We start from the raw sequence: 20,503 nt of genomic DNA, 5'->3' as shown, positions 1-20,503 counted from the left end.
AGAAACTTGACTGGAAAAAGTGACAATGAAGTAGTCTTTATTGTGCTTGTTATGTAGATTAAGACGAAAAGGGTCATTATAAAATTTTATGTTTTATGTTAAGTGTACAGAGCTTTTATAGCCTAGGTACAATTTTAGACATGGAGGCTATAGGACTCATATATGCTCACACATAGGCCAATAAAACTTAATAAGTCTAAATGATTTTTACTTAGTTATATCACTGTGGGCGTTTCAGATGCCTAAAATACCGTAACTTGAATTTCTTATCTAGCCTTATGAATGTTTATAATCGTTAATTTATAGTCAGAATTGTTCTCACTTTCATATGTATCAACAATGTTTTTACCAGGTCCAATCGCATTAGTGTTCTTAATGTATATCATCATAAGGATTTTTTGAAAACGAATTACACCAATAACTCAACTGTTGCGTGCTATTACCCTCAACTGCTGGGAAATTGCACGCAGTGTAAGGTTTCAAATTTCTGTCTGCTGTCTAATAACGGAGAATAATTATACAACAGTTCCGAGTTATTTCATAGTAAAGATACATAGGTATGTACAGCACTATTCATTAGGTTCGTTGATGCTCTCTCGTTGCTCTTCCGGGCAATTAAAAAAAAAAACGCGTGTCATTACCCCTTTTCCCCTACGTAATTACTTCCTCCATTTGCCGCTCTTTGTAAAAAGCAGATCCCCCATTCCAAACCTTAACCAATAATCTTTTACACTACCTCATTTCACTAATGGCGTAATACGAGATATTTTTCCGCTGTTACCGAAATGGTGTTCATATCCTTTTAATGATTCGTACTATGCATTCATGTTCTCAAAGGAAAACAAAGAACTGGATTTAATTTCGCCTGATGGACTCTCTGGCGTAATGGAAGTGAAATAATTTAAACTTCAATATTTTTCCTTGAATATTTAGTTCTAGGCAGTTCTAGTATAAGATTTTTTTTTTTTTTTTTTTTTTTAAAGAATAACATCCGTTTTTGTTTTTGTTTAGCGCGATGCTGTGTGAGAGTGAACCTTTGTTTTAACGTGGGATTTGTGTTGCCTATGAGAAGAGACAGGAGATACGAGACAAAAAAAAATAGGATTAGGAGTTTAGTTTCTGGGTTTTGGCATCTATAGCCCGTCACGTATGAAGGGCGACGTCTCTCAGTGATCACACTATCTGGGGAATTGGGGAAGAAGGAAGGAGTTGGGAAGGTCGGAAGCGGTCTGGGACCATGATATGAGGTATCATCCTGGCATTTACCTGGTGTGAATGAGGAAAACGTTACTCAGGAGAACTAGCCTGAAGAAGATTTTATATTTTCGACCGAGTCTTCTCACTGGGAATCGAACTCGGGACCGCTGACACCAATGGCGAAAGCATTAGTAACTACGCTACGCGGGGCCATAACAAGACGAGAAAGTCTTCCAATAGAAAATATGAGACGAGATTGTCCCAAATCACGTCTCGTGGGCAACATTACGTGGGATCCAAACTATATGTATTTCCACTGAGAATCGTATCAGGATCTTTAAGAGGAAATCGCTAACATGTATAAACAACGAGGTTTTTACCTTAAATTTCAGGTGCTATGGAAGAAGTGCCAAGGACATCTGTATGTGTTTAGGTTACAACATATACGGCGCATGTCAAAAAAGGGGTGACATTCTTCTCAGTATGACGTCGTCTCAAACGCGGATGGCACATCACAAAAACGAAAGAAGTGACATGCTTGAAAACAATGAAGGTAGAGGGAGTCTATAATTTTCAAGAGACCAATCGGCGGAAGTAAAATAGCGAAACTCATAAAGCGGCATTTCAGTTGCTTTCAGTTTTCGGTCAGTGGCGGTGCAGTCGCTGTTACTTGATAGGTATCCGCCGTTCAGTCAAGCACAATTGCATTTAGTTTTTTCGGTGGAAGTTGCGTTCAATTTTCGGTTGAAGTTGCGGTGCAGTTGCAGACAATCAGTGGACACTAGTCCGAAGGTTCAATGGACTATCAACAATTAATTGTAACTGTCGTCATGACTTCTGTGGAAATTGGACAAATCTAATTGTTACTTGTAAAAGATGATTTTGTAAAGTAATCCTTTGGGACTATTTTGGATCGGTGTTTGGTTGATACCTGTTGATAAAGTGCAATAGTCGAAGTGACTGTGTTAGGGAACGAAGTCGTGAGTGTTCAGTAAAAGCTACGTGGAAGGAGGAACTAAAGGCTTAATAGTTATTGAGCAGCGCTAACACCGAAAATGAAGAAATGTCGGAAGACGAGCAACGCCTAAGGTCCAATTGTTCTGCACGAAAAAAGCAAAAACTTTCATTTTGGAAAAACTTTCATTTTGGTTAATCTTGTATTAAAATTCCTACTATTTAATTATGTATGTTCATTTATTTAAGCAGATTATTTGAGAACTATTAAAAGGATTACAGGTGTCTATGTTTCCTCCGCCCATGTCTCATGCGCTGGACAATTGCGAATGCATTCAATGTGGTGACTTTAGTGACCACTCAACTACAGCTATCGAGCTGCGAGCGTGAGAGAGCCCTCTACACACTTTAATAATTCCAGGCAACATTACTCCAACAACAGCAATAACTCATGCTTCGAGTTCACATTGTGCCAAGGAAATGCTGTTGTGTTTTAACACAAATAGGTTCTGCTATAAAGGGCCAACAGCCGTACTAACTACTCCCACTTAAATGAATATCAGGCAACATAACCCAACACCAGCGATGACTCATGCTTTGAGTGCACATGTTGTACGAAGGAAATGCTGTTGTGCTTTATCACAAATAGGTTCTGCTAAAAAGAACCAACAGTCGCACTAACTACTCGCACTTAAATTAATGTCAGGCATCATTACTCTAACAACAGCAATAACTCATGCTTGGAGTTTACATTGTGCCAAGGAAATGCTCTTGTGCTTTAACACAAATAGGTTCTGCTATAAAAGCCAACAGCCGTACTAACTACTCCCACTTAAATGAATGTCAGGCAACATAAGCCAACACCAGCGATGACTCATGCTTTGAGTGCACATGTTGTACGAAGGAAATGCTGTTGTGCTTTAACACAAATAGGTTCTGCTAAAAAGAACCAACGATCGTACTAACTACTCGCACTTAAATGAATGTCAGGCAACATTAACCCAACAACAGCAATAACTTATGCTTCGAGTGAACATGTACTAAAGAAATGCTGTTGCTCTTTAACATAAACAGGTTCTGCTAAAAAGATCAACAACCGTGCTAACTACTCCCATTTGAATGAATGAATGTTAGGCAACATGAACCCAACAACAACGATGACTTATGGTTCGAGTGCACATGTTGTACCAAGGAAATGGTGTTATACTTTAACACAAACAGGTTGTGCTAAAAGGACCAACAACAGTACTATTAACTACTCTCTCTGAAGTGAAAGACAGACAACGTTAACCCATAGGTCTGAGTCTCATTTCTGAGACTCAGCGATCGATAGACTCGGCGTCTCGGACAGCCCGGTAACCGGGAATTAGCCGAAATATTACCTTAACAACATTACTGCTGAATTTTATAGTGGATTAGTAATTTTTACTATTCGAGTTCGAATATTCACTTGTTTTATTTCATGTCTTCGAGTGTTTCAAATATAATTTCACAAGTTTATTCGTCTTTCCATGCTGAATCACTTGAGAATGCTCGAAGAGCATTGCCAGAACGAGCTTAAAAAGAATTATTTTTTTCGAAATGTGTATGGAGTTGGATATTAAATTTATTTGATTAAATTCATATTGATTAAATTCATATTTGGAACCTGCGTATTAGGGGATCTATTGAATTAGCTATATTGAGCTGTCACTTTTTTGCACTGTACATACTGTATACTGAAAATGCAGATATAACCAAGTTGCCACCGGTTAGTATTTGGTACAAAAATGTTCACCATTCTTCTAGGTATTGATCAACACCAATATCATATGTCTATGACTTACGGTTCCGGAGATATGTCTCTTTAAATCTCCCCAAATCGGAACTTTGTTTGGCCAATATCTCGGGAACGGTAAGAGTGACGCGAAAAATACCATAACTTCTTTCAGGTAGTTTTCGATGCTCTATCAAATAAAGGGCTTAAAATTCATATATATATATATATATATATATATATATATATATATATATATATATATATATATATATATATATATATATATATATATATATATATATAGGCATATAAAATTGAATATGGAACTTTTTAAAGTTCGTTGAGAATATTATAGTGGTTTTCAACACAGACTGTACAAAAATATTTAACGAATTACTGTTTGCGCTCAACGGCATTTCTTATATTCTGCACAAGTTTTATAAGCTCGTTTGAGTAAACTTTGACGCCCCTCAAAAGAAAAATGTGTTGCTTTATTTTTCTGTGGTTCTCATGCGTTTTACTGTGATAGACTTTGCAGTTATCTTCCAGTGCAATGCTTTGAGAGACACACACACAAACACAAAAACAAACACACACACAAATCAGGAGATAAAGAAAATTATAAAATTTAGTGAAAAGAGAGAAAGAGAGAGAAGATGAGGGAAACATGTTTGTTAAAATTATATTAGCAGCTTATTCATACTCCGTGTGTATGGCGATATTTCATCTCTAGATCAGACTGGGGGGTCTCGGGTCACGGATGTGACTGCTTCTGGTCACGACTTCGTAACCCCTTCCATTAATGTTATACACGCGAGAATATATTAATTTATTTGTATTGATATTAATAACCAATTGTATTGATATTTATAACTAAACGAGATGGATTACCTATTACAATACTATCTACTGCTGGAAGTACGATATGTTCCAAAGCTGGATGTTAAAATGAAAGAAAAAAAATACTTAATTAAAAAAAAAACAGTCTGTTTCTCAGCTGTTGCTGTAAATGTTGGTCAACCAGAAGCTTATGTAAAGGAATGGAAAACCCTCGATATCTCATTGCTTGTAAAGCGGTGTTCACTTTTATCAATCAAGGGTATTGATTACATCCCTCTGACAGGTGTAATTCGATTGTGGCCTCGTGGGCGATCAAGATAGTGGATTGAATATTGAAGAGTAGAAAATCGATATCTTATTTACTGAATGGATTCTCTGTTTCAAGGGAGAAGTTTTCAACTGTACATGTTATTTCACTAGATTAATACGGGTATATCTATATATATCTGTCTATCTATCTATCTATTGATGCGTAACGAGTTTCAAGGACATTTTAAGGTTTTTGCTTCCTTGTACGCGTGCAATTCAGAATATTTATTTAAGCAATTACGTTTTTGATCTCTTTACTTTGTACTGAAGTTTGTCAAGCAGTAATGAGTTTAGAGGTAGCGGAATAATTTCTACTTATTTGATTTCATCAAATATTTTATTATTGTGAGTACATACTGCATGCATTTAATAGTATAAGATTTAACAGGTAACACTCAACTCTTAAATTTACTTTTGACTATTTGTCTCATGTGTTTTCATCTTTGGCTCTCTTTAAATGGTAGTTACTGATTTTTTCTGCCAATGTTGTACTAATCTCAAATGCAAGCTTTGATGGCCAATAACTCGAAAACCAAAGATTTACACTGGAAAATGTTCCACGTACATACTAAGCAACTCAGAGTTTATCTCCATTCCATGTTCCGTGAAAATTGGATGAGCTATGTACAGAGGCGTATGTTATATAGGGTGATTCAAAAGTCTGATACATCCTTTGTAAATTGGAAATGACTACAGGAATTAGGATAAGATCTGTATTATGACGATTGAAGGTGGAACTCTACCTAAGAAGGCATATGAGCATCCAACTGAAAATTTTGAAATGTGAAGGGGAGATGATTTGGAAAGCTATACTACGAAAAACACTGAATCCGATGTCAGTTTGTATCTAACTTTATTTCTGTAAGAATGATTCACATATCCATGTGGGAATTAAGTATTCAATATGTGGTTGATGTGGTGATCAGCTTGCTCGATGCATTCCGGAGGTGGTTTTCCAAGTCGTCCTACATCCTTCTAAGCACATCAGAATCCTCGCTGGCACAGGTATGCATACTGCACTGCGACAATTCCTGATGCTATTGATCGATCTTGACTTAGTACACAATGACTATTACGTGTTTCCACGCATAAAAGTACAGGAGCGTGAGGGCAGTGTGAGGATCGCAGTCAAGCGACCTCAGTTGGAAGTCAGAAAACAAATCTGTGTCCTGATTAGGGAGAATCAATAATTGTTTCGATTACTCCAGTCTTTCTTGCTTTTGGAATAGTGCCAGGAGACGCTGGATCCACCATGCAAACACATTTGACATGTGATCATGTGTGATTGTTTCCACGAAGCCTACACTTAGGTGAACGACCTGAGATAGTTTTTTGATGGATATCCGGCGATCTTCATTTATAAGAATTTCAACTTTCCGGATTATCTCATATTTCATTGCTATTAAGAGTCTATCACATCTTTCTTCATCCCTTATGTGCGTGCTACTACATTCAAAGCATCTGTAGTACTCAGTAGCAACACTATACGAAGGACATTTTTCATCATATACCGCAAACATTTCCTCGGGATTTGTTTGGGAGCTTTGCCTTGCAGAAAGAGGAATTTAATCACTTCTCTGTATTCCACTTCATCCATTCTTGCACCTTTACTCATCAACACTTGCAACATCTCCAAAGGAAAGAGTAATTATTGTACTGCAGCCATAGTTTGCACTTAATATAATTAGACAAGGTTATATCTAATAAATTAACATAAATTTATGATCGCGCGTCAACGATTTCTACATAAATGTGGAAAATTTTTAAACTCCTCGTGTATATATATATATATATATATATATATATATATATATATATATATATATATATATATAATATCCACGCAGTGACGTATGCAGAATTTCATCAAAGGGAGTTCAAGCTCCTAGGTTCATTTTAAGTTAGGATTTTTGTGTACATATCTTAATATGATAATTTTTTAATAATATCTTGTTGAAGAGGAAGTTCCCTAGAGAGAAAGAGCCCTAACACTCCTCTTTTGCGACACCACTGTCTCAATCAAACAAAGAATAGACACACCCACACCCACACACCCACACAAACACAAACACACACATACACACACACATATATATATATATATATATATATATATATATATATATATATATTCGAAGATGACTGCCTGTCTATAATATAACGTTTCGACCTACTGATTTATATTTCCATTCTTTACAGGAAATCCAAGGAACAAGGTGGCTTTACAGCCAGGCCACTCCTTAATGGACTGGATTCGATTAGGACAATCGGGAAAGGATCTGACCGGAGTAGGTGGCCGCATACGAGATGTTACACCAGATGAACTTGCAAAACACAATAAAGTTAATGATGCGTGGATAGCTATTAAAGGTGAGTACTTCAAGTAACTTTTAATTTATTGTCAATATGGAATCTTTGAGATATATCATAATTTTTTTTTGCATGTTTGGACTTTTAAGGTAACATTTTAAAGAATGTTTAAATTATGTTTAATCCAGTACAATATTAAGAGTGGATATAAAATCTCTAAGCAATTAGAGAACACTGGCAAATAGACTTTATGTTAGTAATGTGGAAGTATCCTTGTGCATACTTCTATTTTCAACAGAATAGAAGGACTGCGCTAACTGTAGGCCTACTAGAGAATTTGTTTGGGATTTTAGTCCTTGAGCCAGACCCCGAAAAATGGGGTGTCTGGTTTCATTTAGAGGGAGTAAATGCCACCTGCATTTCTGAGTAGCTAATATTCTGAACTTTCAGATTTGGCATGATACTTCTCTTAAAGAGGTAGCTTTCAGGGGGTAAACCCCCCAATTTAGAATCTTACAGACATTTTTTACTTAGCTCAGTGGTCTTTTGAAATACCTATATATATGTCCACTTTAGTCATAGAACAATGAGTTATACCTCTTTTGATTCGGAATTAAATAGGCTTTAAAGTGATGTAACACAATTACCTATAGTACTGACGAAAGGGAAGTAATAAGGGAAAATTTAAGAAAAATTCCCTAAAAATTCCCTTTTTACAATTTTCTTCTCTTATTACGTGGCAACACTGCATGAGGAGTGAAAAACTCCTATATTTCAGAGTAGCCAATACTGTAAGCTTTCAGATATGGTATGATACTTCAGTTGCTAAAACTCCCTTTTTAGATTCTTAAAGAAAATGGTAACGAACTTCCGTGGGCTTTCGAAAGAGAAAGATGATCGTGTAGCCCTACCTGGAAATATTGTGCCTGGTAAATTTACTCAACTTGCTTGAAATAACATTGATAGGTTGGAGGAGACCCTGTCTGGAGCGGGAACCACTCATCGTGTGAATGGAATAGCAATAAGTTAGAATCAAAGTCACAAATTAGTAGTCTGGTTACAACAAAAATAGCAGTAAAGACAAGACAACGAACTTTTCTTGGTGCCACGATAGAGCTAACGCCTTACATCCCTGGGAAAAGAGTTGGTCCAGTGGTAATTGGGTATGATGATCCTATTTGTGAGGAGTTCGTTGCAGCGTCAAGGTCTAAGAATTTATTTTGGATTATGTTGCGGTGTATAGATCCCCAGAATCAGCTAATTCCAAGTTGGACTGGATTCAACATCAATCTAATGAGGGATCGTGAAATTCAACCAACAAGCTTAGCTGCCTACCAACAATAAATTCGCCAGCAACCATGAGATACTAAATCGTTCACTCATCATAAAGAAGCAACTACAACTTCAGTCTTTAGTTCTAACTGCAGATCAAGCTATTTACTCAAAAGCAAATGAAATTGTATGCAAGAATACTGAAAAGTACCGGACAATAGTTTTAAATCTTGGAGGATTCCATACTATTTGTAACTTCATGGGCATCATCGGTAGACCATTTCAAGATTCTGGCTTGCCAGAGCTCTTATCCGAATCAGGAACTGTTGCTGAGGGATCCATAATTCGAAGTTTACAAGGGAAGCACTATAACCGTGCTATTCGTATGCACAAGCTAGCATTTGAGTCACTGATGAGAATAATCCTCAATGAATTCCGGTTATGGTCACAGTCCGAGTACATAGATATCTTTCCTGTGCTGAGTCTAACATATCTCAATTGTTCGAGGAAATAGGAGACGCCACTACTGAGCAGTTATCTCAAATTTTGTCAGAACAGTCTTTCGTAACAATTTGGAAAATGTTTGAAGCATATCTGGACCACCTAAGGCACGAAAATGGTGACCTATCTTCCTTTTGGATATCCTACGTCGATATGGTAGATGTTCTTTTAATGGCAGTTCGCGCAACAAGAGAAGGTAACTGGCCGCTTTATCTGGTAAGTATTCGAAAGATGATCCCGTGATGTTTTGCATTTGACCATCTAAATTATGCACGCTATCTTTCGGTATATTACAATGAAATGTTAGGTCTTGAGAAAAATCATCCAACTGTGTATGAAGCATTTCAGAGAGGCGAGTTCTCCGTCCAAATGGGGACAGCCAATCCATTTGGGAAAATTCCTGCAGACCAAGTAATTGAAGAGACTGTCAACAAAGATACCCAAGGGCCTGCTGGAATAATGAAATTTAGCACCAGGCAGGCTGCTGTTGAAAGGTACTATTTAGTTTCAGATGTAAGGGCAGAATTTCTACGTATCCTTAGAGAAGCCACAAATTCTTCGCTAAAAAGTGAAATCACTCATCATGACCTTTCACCATCGAGAATCAAGAAGGATGAAATAATGTTTCGTCGATGGTTGAGATATTGACGAAGGAATGGACAAATCCTTTCAAGGAATCTAATCTGCTAAATATATCTTCTGGTATGGTAGCTTCTGTAGACATCACAAACGACTTACTTAATGCTTATGAGAAAGGTGAGAAAGCATATAAGAACTTTAAAGAGCAACGCCTCCAGAAAGGTGTGCAGCCAGGGGCATTTCACGCTCCAATGCGCAAGCAAGGATTAAAGACGTTTGCCCATTCAAAGAAAAGTAAAACTATTAAAGTTAAAGGGAGAGACGTTATTCTGAAAGCAGGCAGGGGTATTTTTGCCCAGATGGCTATAATAGCTCAAAAAAGGAATCTGAACATGAGGGAAGTACTTGTTTATCCTCTTGGACCATTACCTTGGTCTCTGGCAACGCCACAGGGAACCATTAGGAAAACCGTCAAGTCAAAGCTGATGCATATGTTAAGTAGAAACTGCGAGTCAGAAACAATACCGGAAGAGACTTCAGCATACATTGTTGACGCAATGAGCCAGGTGCACAAATTAATGGAAGTACCTAAAACATTTGGCCTCCTAGCAGAAAAGTTACTTTCAAAAATATTACTTGATTCTGGTCGTTGCCCTCGTGTTGATATCATATTTGATACCTATGAAAGTAGGTCTATAAAAAATGCAGAAAGAATGCGGAGGGTCTCTGAGGACAGTATGTATATTCAAAACATCATGGCTGGACATTTAGTTAGAAACTGGAGAAAATTCTTGAGCAACACTAATAACAGATGTGAGCTCATTCACTTTCTGTGGAAAGAATGGCAGCTTTCAAAGTATACTCAAAAACTGGGTAACAAAATTGTGTTTTTAACATGCGAGAAGGAGTGCTGTCAACTGTTTTCAACATTACCAGTGACAAACATTCCAGAATTATGGTCTTCACAGGAGGAAGCAGACACAAGACTTGTGCTTCATGCGTTTCATGCTCTTAGATCAGGCTGCTCTACCATTATAATCAACAGTGAAGATACAGATGTTGCAGTCAAAGTACTGAGCACCTTTGACGAACTAACAAAGCATGGCGGACATATTTTCCTGAAGAGTGGAACATCTAAACGTCTTTGTTACCACGATATGAACAAGATATATCACGCAAATGGGGAAACCATTTGTGCAGCCTTAGCAGGATTTCATGCTATCACAGGCTGTGATACAGTGAGTGCTTTTGCTGGTAAGGGAAAGTGTAAAGCTTTTACACTTTTTAAAAAGGGAGAGTTTGTACAGGCACTGAAGGAACTGTCAGAAAGTTTTGAACCCAACAAAGAGACGATGGATATAGTAGAAAAGTTCGTTTGTAGGTTGTATGATCACAATGTGAACTATGTAAATGAATTAAGGTACTCGCTGTTCTGTGCAAAGACAGGTTTAGTTGAATTCCATCTGCTACCACCATGCAAGAAGGTTCTTGAGAAACATATCCAAGAAACTACCAAGCAACCATTTGGAAGAAAGCACTGGAAGCGAATCCTGACATACCAAGTCCCAATCTTCATGGCTGGAGGACAAACGCATCGGGTGAGCTTGACATCGATTGGATGGATTGTCGGCCTGCACCACAAGAAGTGATGGAGCTGTTGTCGTGTACGTGTGCTAAGAACTGTGTGCCATCCGATTGTGAGTGCATGAAACATGAATTAAAGTGTACTGACATGTGAAAAATCCAAACATGTGCCAATTATCAAGATGAAGAAATATCTGAATTGTTAGACGAAGTTGTAGACTCAGATGAAGATGAATGAATCAAAATAAAGGATATAAGTATTCAACAAATACTGTGAATATGCAATTGGCTACAAACTATATCATAAGGCACGCCTGTTTTTCCATGTGATTATTATTTTCATGGCATATTTGAATGATGATCAACATAACTAATGTAATGTAAATAGAATGTTATTTAGATCTTGATATGTGAAGAATATTTCTAATGATGCTGTAAACATTACCATACTGAGTTACGAACTTCTCTTTAACTTACATACCGCCATGATATTTTACAATCAAAATATTTTCAAAGTTAAAATATTATGTTTTCGAAATGTTTATAAAGCATATAGATCTATTCTCTTGCACCATTCAGTTCACTTCAAACATCAAGCAATTTACGAACGGTCTGTGAAAAAAAAAAAAAAAAAACTGAAACTGAAAGACATAACCCCACTCCCTGCCTCCGCTTCTCTTTCCCTACAGAAACTTTAGAATTTTCTGATCTTTCATGGTCAATTATTCAATTATATAAAACCAGGATCAGAAAACTTATTAGTTTTTTTTAAACATCAACTTTTCTCGAAATCAGTACTAAATGTTCTGCCTCTAAAGGACTAAAGAATCTGAAAAGGGGGTTTTATTCCTTGAAAGCTACCGCTCACAGGCAAGTATCATACCATATCTGAAAGCTTATAGTATTGGCTACTCTGAAATATAGGAGTTTTTCACTCCTCATGCAGTGTTGCCACGTAATAAGAGAAGAAAATGGTAAAAAGGGAATTTTTAGGGAATTTTTCTTAAATTTTCCCTCATTACTTCCCTTTCGTCAGTACTATAGGTAAGTGTGTTACATCACTTTAAAACCTATTTAATTCCAAATCAAACGAGGTATAACTCATTGTTCTATGACTAAAGTGGACATATATATAGGTATTTCAAAAGACCACTGAGCTATAAAAAATGTCTGTAAGATTCTAAATTGGGGGGTTTACCCCCTGAAAGCTACCGCTTTCAGAAAAGTATCATGCCAAATCTGAAAGTTCAGAATATTAGCTACTCAGAAATGCAGGTGGCATTTACTCCCTCGAGATGAAACCAGACACCCCCTCTGGCTCAAGGACTATTTAGTTTGCTTTCTGAACGATGGGCATGAGTTTAATTTTGTTTAAAATAGTTGACTCTTGAGTGTAAAATCATTCCCGGTTGGGACAAGCTGCCATAAATGGCGGCGCCTGATTCCTGAGTTATCTTCGCTCTCGGGTGCTCGCATTAATAACTACGTATACAAAGTTGCTATAGCCTCTGGTGACTGAAGGCACTTTTTGTCGGAGTTACCGGCGCCTCTTGTAGCTCGCATCAGTAACTACTGATTCTTTAAACAATCCAAGTCTTCAGCGAATGCAAAGCTTCAATTTTAACTTATCTATAGGGGTAATTTTGGGTCATAAGGGCACAAAAGACAAAATGCTAAATTTCTGACTAACATTAAAATATAATTTGACAACAAATATTACAGAAACGAAAGTGATACCTCAGGCCCTATTCCATATCAGCCTTTGCAAAAGTTGCGGAACGTAACACAACGCAAGGGATTCACTAAAGGAACGTAGGGGTTCCCTATAACCTGGCAAATCCCTATGATTCTTTGGGGAATCCCACACACACATCTTGCGGAGGTTTCAAACATACATTTTCCAATCGAGCAGGTATGATTTCGAGTGTCATGTTCTAAACCGCACTCTCTACGTTGCGCTATTTTTGAATTACAGCCCTCTGAAGTTCATTTTCCCACGGTTTCGGCACCTTACATTGCCGAAACAATCCCTCACTGACCAAAATTCCAGAGGATCTTTTTGCTGGTTTTGGTGTTGGGAATCAGCTCCCGAGAAAGATTTATCAAGACCTGCTGAAATAAAATGAACTGTGAAATTATTATTTTTAAATTGCAAAGGAAAAAAAAAATTTTTAATTTATTTTAGCACGATTTCCTAACTTTATGTTGAACAAAATTCGTAAACATTAAGATTTTGTTTGGTAATTTCAAACGTGCTTAGGAATATTGGCCAGAATGAAGAGACAGAAGAATATTAAAATAATAATGATTACAGTCAAACCTTTGAGTGAAAATAGAAAATGATTCAACGTATTGTAATTTACGTAAAGTATTTTACATTTTTAAAAATATAAATTAACAACATCAAACACCATGTTCTTTAAAGAAATAATTATACGAAATTACACTCACGGATCGTTGTAATGTTATATCCCTCGATTCTCGGTATGCTGTAAACCTGAAGAAATTAAAATAGGTTTTGATAAATTATTATTCAATTCATATGTATCCCTATCTAAGATTTAACCTGGGATCACATGCACTATAGTTTCTTCTTATTATTCACTGCATGAAAGTGTAGTATCGAAGTTAATTCGAACTCGAAAATTCATTGGGTGCTCGGCTGCTCAGCACCCATTAAATACCTCCAGTGGGTGCTTGAGTCCCGGAGTAATCGACGCTTATGGTCTATACAAGTGGTTCCCAACCGGCGTATGACAACACACCGGTGAGTCGCACAATGAGACAGGGTGTGTCACGAAATTTTATCATTAAAAAATCACGAAAAATTCAATAATTAGTTAAAATCAATTTTGAGATGGGTTGCACCAGTCAACACCTCCTGTAGAGCGCTACGTAAGAGTTACTGCTTTATGTAAATTTACAGGCTTACGCTATTGCAATTTATATTATTATTAATTTTAAAAAATCAACAATGGTATCACGATGTCATTGGCATTCAGTGAAATGTGTCATCAGTCAATAAAGGTTCGGAACCACTGGTCTATACTATTTCAGAGGAAATATAAAGACAATCAATACACAGTGTAATGTGTATTAACCCATTACGTTCTAGATGTCGTTTTCCTATTTGCGTGCTGTAATAACAAGTTTTCATCTACTGTTAAAAGACTATCTAGACCGTTATATAGGGCATATTATAGTGCAAGCGCGAGAATAGCGTGCACATTATGATAATTTTGCAACGGAGTATTTTATGACATCCGCATGGATGTCACTGGAACGCAAGGGGTTAATTAACAAAACTGGCCAAAGCACCAAATATATACAGTGAAACCTGTCAATGTTGGCCACCATCGGTTCCATTGAAAAGTGTCCAACTTAAGACAGGTGACCAACTTACAGAGAATAAGTGAGATTGATGTATTTTTAGAATAGGATTTCTAGTGTTACTTGATTGAAAAAAATTAATAAGCAATGACACGAAAGCTACTTTTAAATAATGTATATAGAATAATCATAGCAATATACAGTACTAGAAAAATTACTACATTATGTTTAATATATATACCTTTATCTTCCTGAAAACTAGTCTCGTACACTCAGTTATTCGGATTGAAAACACAAACAACCATAAAATAGAAACATATGTAGGGAGTTTATTGAAATTGATATTGTAGTACAGTGAGTTATTCAGATTGAAAACAAGGAAAGCAAAATTATAAATTGAGCAATTTATGTGCAGTTTATAAGATTTTTTTTCGAAGTGACAAATATTTTCTGTAGATACTTTTCGAAAAAATAACAAATCAATTATTATACAAATTTATTCATGGCGGTTCATTCTAAACGTGTTTCTTTTATTCTTTTTGGCACATATGCGCATTCTAATTTTGTAGTTAACTACATCTTGTTAATGAGCTACAAGTCTTTCCCTCGGAACAAAATATATTTTGAGAAAATCTTAAGGGAATTCTATCTTAAAAACCGCTACTTTCGACAAACCGTCAAGTGCCAGTAATTGACAATTGAGATCCCCACTGATGAAAGGATCTGATATAGCTAATGGTTTTACCAAAACAGACAGTGTAAAAAGATACGTACAACCATTTCCTGAATTCCTGTACGTGCTTTTTTCTTATTCACATCTTCCTTCGCTATCCCTTTATCACGGTAGTGGTCTGCCCACTGACCTCCAAGAAGAATTCGTGAAGATCCGTGCTTCTTTGTATCCAGTTACAAATACAGAGTATCTGCCTCTTGTATGGAAATACGAAAGTCTAAAGAAAAATAACAAAACGGTATTTTGCGTGGTCAAGATACGCAGGTAAATTTATCATTATCATCATAGGGTAAACATTGCTTCAATCCGGCCAACTTCCAAGATAGACAGGTGACCAATTCACAGAGTAATAAGTAGCGAATGTCTTATGGGCAAATGCAGGTTCAAGACGAACCAGGCCAAGATAAGCAAGTGGCCAACTTAGAGAGGTGTTCACAGGTTTTACTGTATTAATAATATTTGTGTAACATGTCTGATGAAGGTGATGCTACTTTACCGAAAGTATAACACATGTCTCGTTAATATGTATTTGGTGTTTTAGTAAGTTTTGTTTTAATAATAGTGTGGAATATTTCCAAAGCTATGGTGAACAAAATACAAGTGTAATGTAAGCAGATTTTTAATCCCTCAAACCATTTGAAAACAGAACTGCAGCATAATACTGCCGTCCTAAGCGAAAATACGTTAACTCCACATTTTTTCGAAAATCGAGATATTGGTATGGGAATGTTCGTAGTACTATTCTGCATCTATTTAAAGTGAAATTGACGTGGTTTGACCAATACGTAGGGGGTAGTGACGTCATGAGTGTTTACCTTATGTTCAAAACTGTAACTGAAAGTAAGCAAAAAGACCTTAAGTGGCAATTCATAAGCAATAACTGTATTACCACATAAATTTGAGATCGTGAAAATATATTTAATAAAGTTTTACTGAAATACAACACAATTGAACGTACAGCCTCAGCCAAAACGCGTTTTGCTTATTTTCTCGAAAAATATGCAATGGAGATAAGGCCTTTTCGCTTAGCAGGGCGGAATAGGCGAAATAAGTTTTCCGAAATGCACCTTCTTAGTTACGTATGGTATTTCTAGTTGAAATGTCTTTGAATAACACAAATGAGGATAGTCCTAGGAAAGTATGAGAATATAATATAAAACAGGAGCTTGGGGAATTAGGCTACATCTAACCTCATTGCGTTGATTTAGCACAGGATAGAATCCCAGTTATTGTTTTGTGTTCCTTAAGTCATGTTGTTACATGTACCACATTAATTTTTGGACCTGAGAATCACTGTACTTACGAGACACACCTTATTTTGACATATGAAAAAAAAAAAATGGTATGGCGTAGAATTGATCATTATCAATACCGAAAAAAAATTACACTTCTTTTTAACCACCTCCACTGTGTGAGTATTGGGAGGGTGCCTTCATGTACAGGCCTGACTAAGTTTCTTTGCATATTTAATTTTTTTGTTGTAAAAATGGCTTCATGTTTGAACATATAACGTTGTTAATAAAAATACATTTCTAGTATCTCTTTTGCTAAAACAAGAAGGTTGGGGAACGATTGTAGAGCGCTTAGCACTGGTATATGGGGTCCCTGTTTGATCCCGACCAAGTAAGTTTATTGTGGACAACATCGTGTTCATGTGTTTTCTCGGGGTATTCCCGTTTTCTTCCATCATCATTAACTTGCCTTAAGAGGGAGAAGGAGTGAGCCACAGCGGCCGGAATATTGGTGTTCAATTTAACATGGGATCTCAATCATTTTTTAGGGAAATCATGGTTTCACTTCGTTGTTTCGCAAAAATGTCTCAATAGCTCACTCAATATGATGCATCTCATTTTAAAGGTGCAATTTGAACTCTGTGCCTGATATTTTCTTCTTATAAATACGGATAATTATAATCCAAATTCCCATAAGAAAATGATCAAAATTAGGGGGAAAAATCTTCTGTTTTTTTACAGTAAGGAAAAGAGCTAAAAACTTCGGACTTTTTTGAGAATGGAGTACTATCTTTGTATTTGTGCGCTACTGTACTATTTTTTCGCTGTTTCCAAATACATCCATTACACAATCGATGAGAAATTATATCCTTCATCATTGAATCTACAGAAATCAGAAATCAGATTTTTTCGTGTTCACGTACTTGGCCGTCTAACTGCTAGATGGCACTATAGTCATTCCTCATCCCACTTTCCTTCTCAGCGGGAGTCAGTTCTTTTGAAGACCTACTTTGAACTTCTTAACAGGGGCGGGAGGAAGGAACTCATTGTGAAGAACGGGAACTTCAAACACGAGGAATGGCTAAATTTATGACCTCTTTAGTTGATGGTTTCTGTTTCAGCAGTACAGTGTATTTCTAGATGGTTTCTATGAGAAGTAATTTAGGAAGTCAACTTTTCGACAAAGATTTGTGAAGGAGAAGCCGAACCAGTCTTCGTTTATGTATTCCAAGAAAGAAATGAAAACTTCCTGCAGGACTGAGAATATACATGCAAGAGAAAAGATAAGATACATTATTATAATCTTTAGGGTAGATTAATCCCCGAAATATTCCTTGTTTACCTGCCAAAAAAAAATCAAGAATAATATAGAGCTCTTTCATCAGCTTCCATCGTACAATAAGACACACACACATATTATATACATCAAGGCCGGCCTTAGGTGGTGCGGGGCCCGATTGGGAACATTTTGTGGGGCACCGGGTTTATAACTAATTTGCACCAAGGTATGTAGAGCCTATATATATATATATATATATATATATATATATATATATATATATATATATATATATATATATATATATATATATATATATATATATATGGTCTAACTCAAATGTCAATACTTACAGTGAATGAATTTTTAAAATACATGTTTCACCCTTGCGCTTCGCAATTTTTAAAGAAGGTTCTGTACCAGTATTTCATAGTTTTCATCTCTTACAAGTGAACTTATCGATGTCGAAATTTAGTTTCTTGGCCAACTTGACAGAGAAATGTAGAATATCAAGAAACGAGCGTAAGCAAAATTTAAAGTGCTTCTGTCCATAAAGATGGCCGCAGTGGCGAAAAACCTGACTGACCAGAACAAGCCATAACAATGCGTTTTAAATTTGAAATTTTCGTTTTATTTGTAAAACGGGTAAACGGATGAAAACCAAAACCACATTAACCGACACCGGGGGAAGTAGACATCTATTTGAGGGTATGCTTATCATGGCTGCTATCTTGTGTCTCACTTAACTTCTATTTTCTTTTTAATAGGAAGGCGGTCGCATGTAATATATTAAATTGGGGTAAACTTTTACGAGAAATACAGTGGTGCAGTCTATGTTTCCATAAGTTTATATTTGTAAGACATGCTGAAATACACATTGATATAAATTAGTTGGTTCAAAGATTCCTTAACAGCTGTATCTTTTTGAAAACAATTGAAGTCAGGGAAACCTAATGTACGCTAGTGAGAACATCGTAGGTAGTTACTTATGAAAGGTATAATCAGCTTGAAATCATCATCGACTGTAGACAAAATGAAATAGCAATGAGAGGATTACAAACTTCAAGGAACTGATTGCAGATGAATGACATATTTTCCATTGGATTCTTCTAGTTAGAACACAAACCTTCATAAGCAGCCACCTATTCAGTATGAACTAGTATACATTTGTTTTTCCTGACTTCATTTTTCAAAAGAAAAAAATCCACGGGATTTTTTGCAGGAGAGGGCAAAGTTTGTCTTATGGTTTTGAATTTTTAATATAAATACAATATAATAAGAGAAAGGATATGCAAAGAGCTCGCACTGAGGCTGATTTATTTGATACCATCTCGGTAGTATCACATGACGTAATCAGTAAAAACGCCAGGAACTTTTACTTAGTGGGATGTTCAAAATAAAAAGGGTGTGCACCCAGAATAATGATATACATTTTTACACTAACTCAAAGAAAACAATATTTTTACGCCCAGGGATGCGTGTAAGGAAATTTAGGGGAGTGTTAAGGTGTGTAAGATACTCCCTAGACATAAGATCTATTTTTACAACAGAAGTTATAAACATAAAAAAACTAAAGAAACTACTGCAGCATTAAATTCAGAAAATATTTGCTTATGCCCGGAAGCAATATAAACTATTCATTTACTTGTTAGGGAGATGCAATACCTTCCCTTGTGGAGTCCATGGATATACCTGTATTGTAATATGCTGTTGTGTGTACTTGATAACCGAGAGTAGCAGAACAGATTCACTTGACTGGGGGCCTCACGCACATAATGGCGTGTATTAGGAGCAAAATTTAGTCATAGGGACCACAACACACTTGTTTGCTTTGAGCCTAATATACTGTTAAAACGGTACTGGAGAGTAGATTAGAGACTGGACAGTAGAGTAGACGACTCTAGCGCGGGGCCCGATTGGGAGCAATCGGTCTAAGGCCGGCCTTGATATATATATATATATATATATATATATATATATATATATATATATATATATATATACAGTGGCGGATCCAGGATATGATCAAGGGAGGAGCTAAACCATAGTTTGCCTGTTTATCCAGAGTAAACAGAATTGAAGCCCATTTTATCCAGTGTATACCTGAGCGTCGGGGGGGGGGGGGGGCTATAGCCTCTATAGCCACTCTTGGATCCGCACCTGTATATGTATACTATTTACAGTGCCGGATTTACGTATAAGATAAACAAGCTATAGCTTAGGGCCCCCCTCTCTTGGGGGCTCCAAAATCTAAAGAAAAACTGGATATACATTTCTACAATATAAGAAAATTTAAAAAAAAAATTAAATTTAATTTAATATACGTAGCAAGTGCTTCCTACTGTGTAGCCTACATTCATGGTGCTCCATGTAATTAATGGGGCTCCTTCTGCTAGTCTGCTTCCTAAATTATCTCTAGTTTCTTTATTTCTGTATGTAGGGCGCCTATGTTCATCTGAACACATAAAGGGCCCCATTACCTTAAACAGCTTGGGGCCCCACTAAACCTAAATCCGACTCTATCTATTTATGCATGTTTTCTCTCTCTCTTTTCGAAGCAGTGTTTCTTTGATATTGCTTCCAATTCTGGCATCTTTTACCAAGGGGGAAGAGTCCTTACTCAT

General features: G+C 36.5%; 1 protein-coding gene across 3 annotated transcripts in view; it reads left to right on the top strand.

The window, feature by feature from the left end:
• Positions 1-20,503, top strand: part of LOC145662991 (cytochrome b5 reductase 4) — a 388,832-nt gene that overhangs the window by 155,331 nt on the left and 212,998 nt on the right. For all 3 annotated transcript variants that reach the window (XM_081729095.1, XM_081729097.1, XM_081729098.1), the window contains one exon: positions 7,259-7,429. In XM_081729095.1, coding sequence (XP_081585221.1) covers positions 7,259-7,429 — 171 coding nt within the window. The remainder of the gene's footprint in view (positions 1-7,258; positions 7,430-20,503) is intronic.

Source organism: Thermobia domestica, chromosome 10, assembly GCF_964235325.1.
Source record: "Thermobia domestica chromosome 10, izTheDome1.hap1.1, whole genome shotgun sequence".
Taxonomy (NCBI): Eukaryota; Metazoa; Arthropoda; class Insecta; order Zygentoma; family Lepismatidae; genus Thermobia; species Thermobia domestica.
This window is presented reverse-complemented; position numbering and strand designations above follow the sequence as displayed.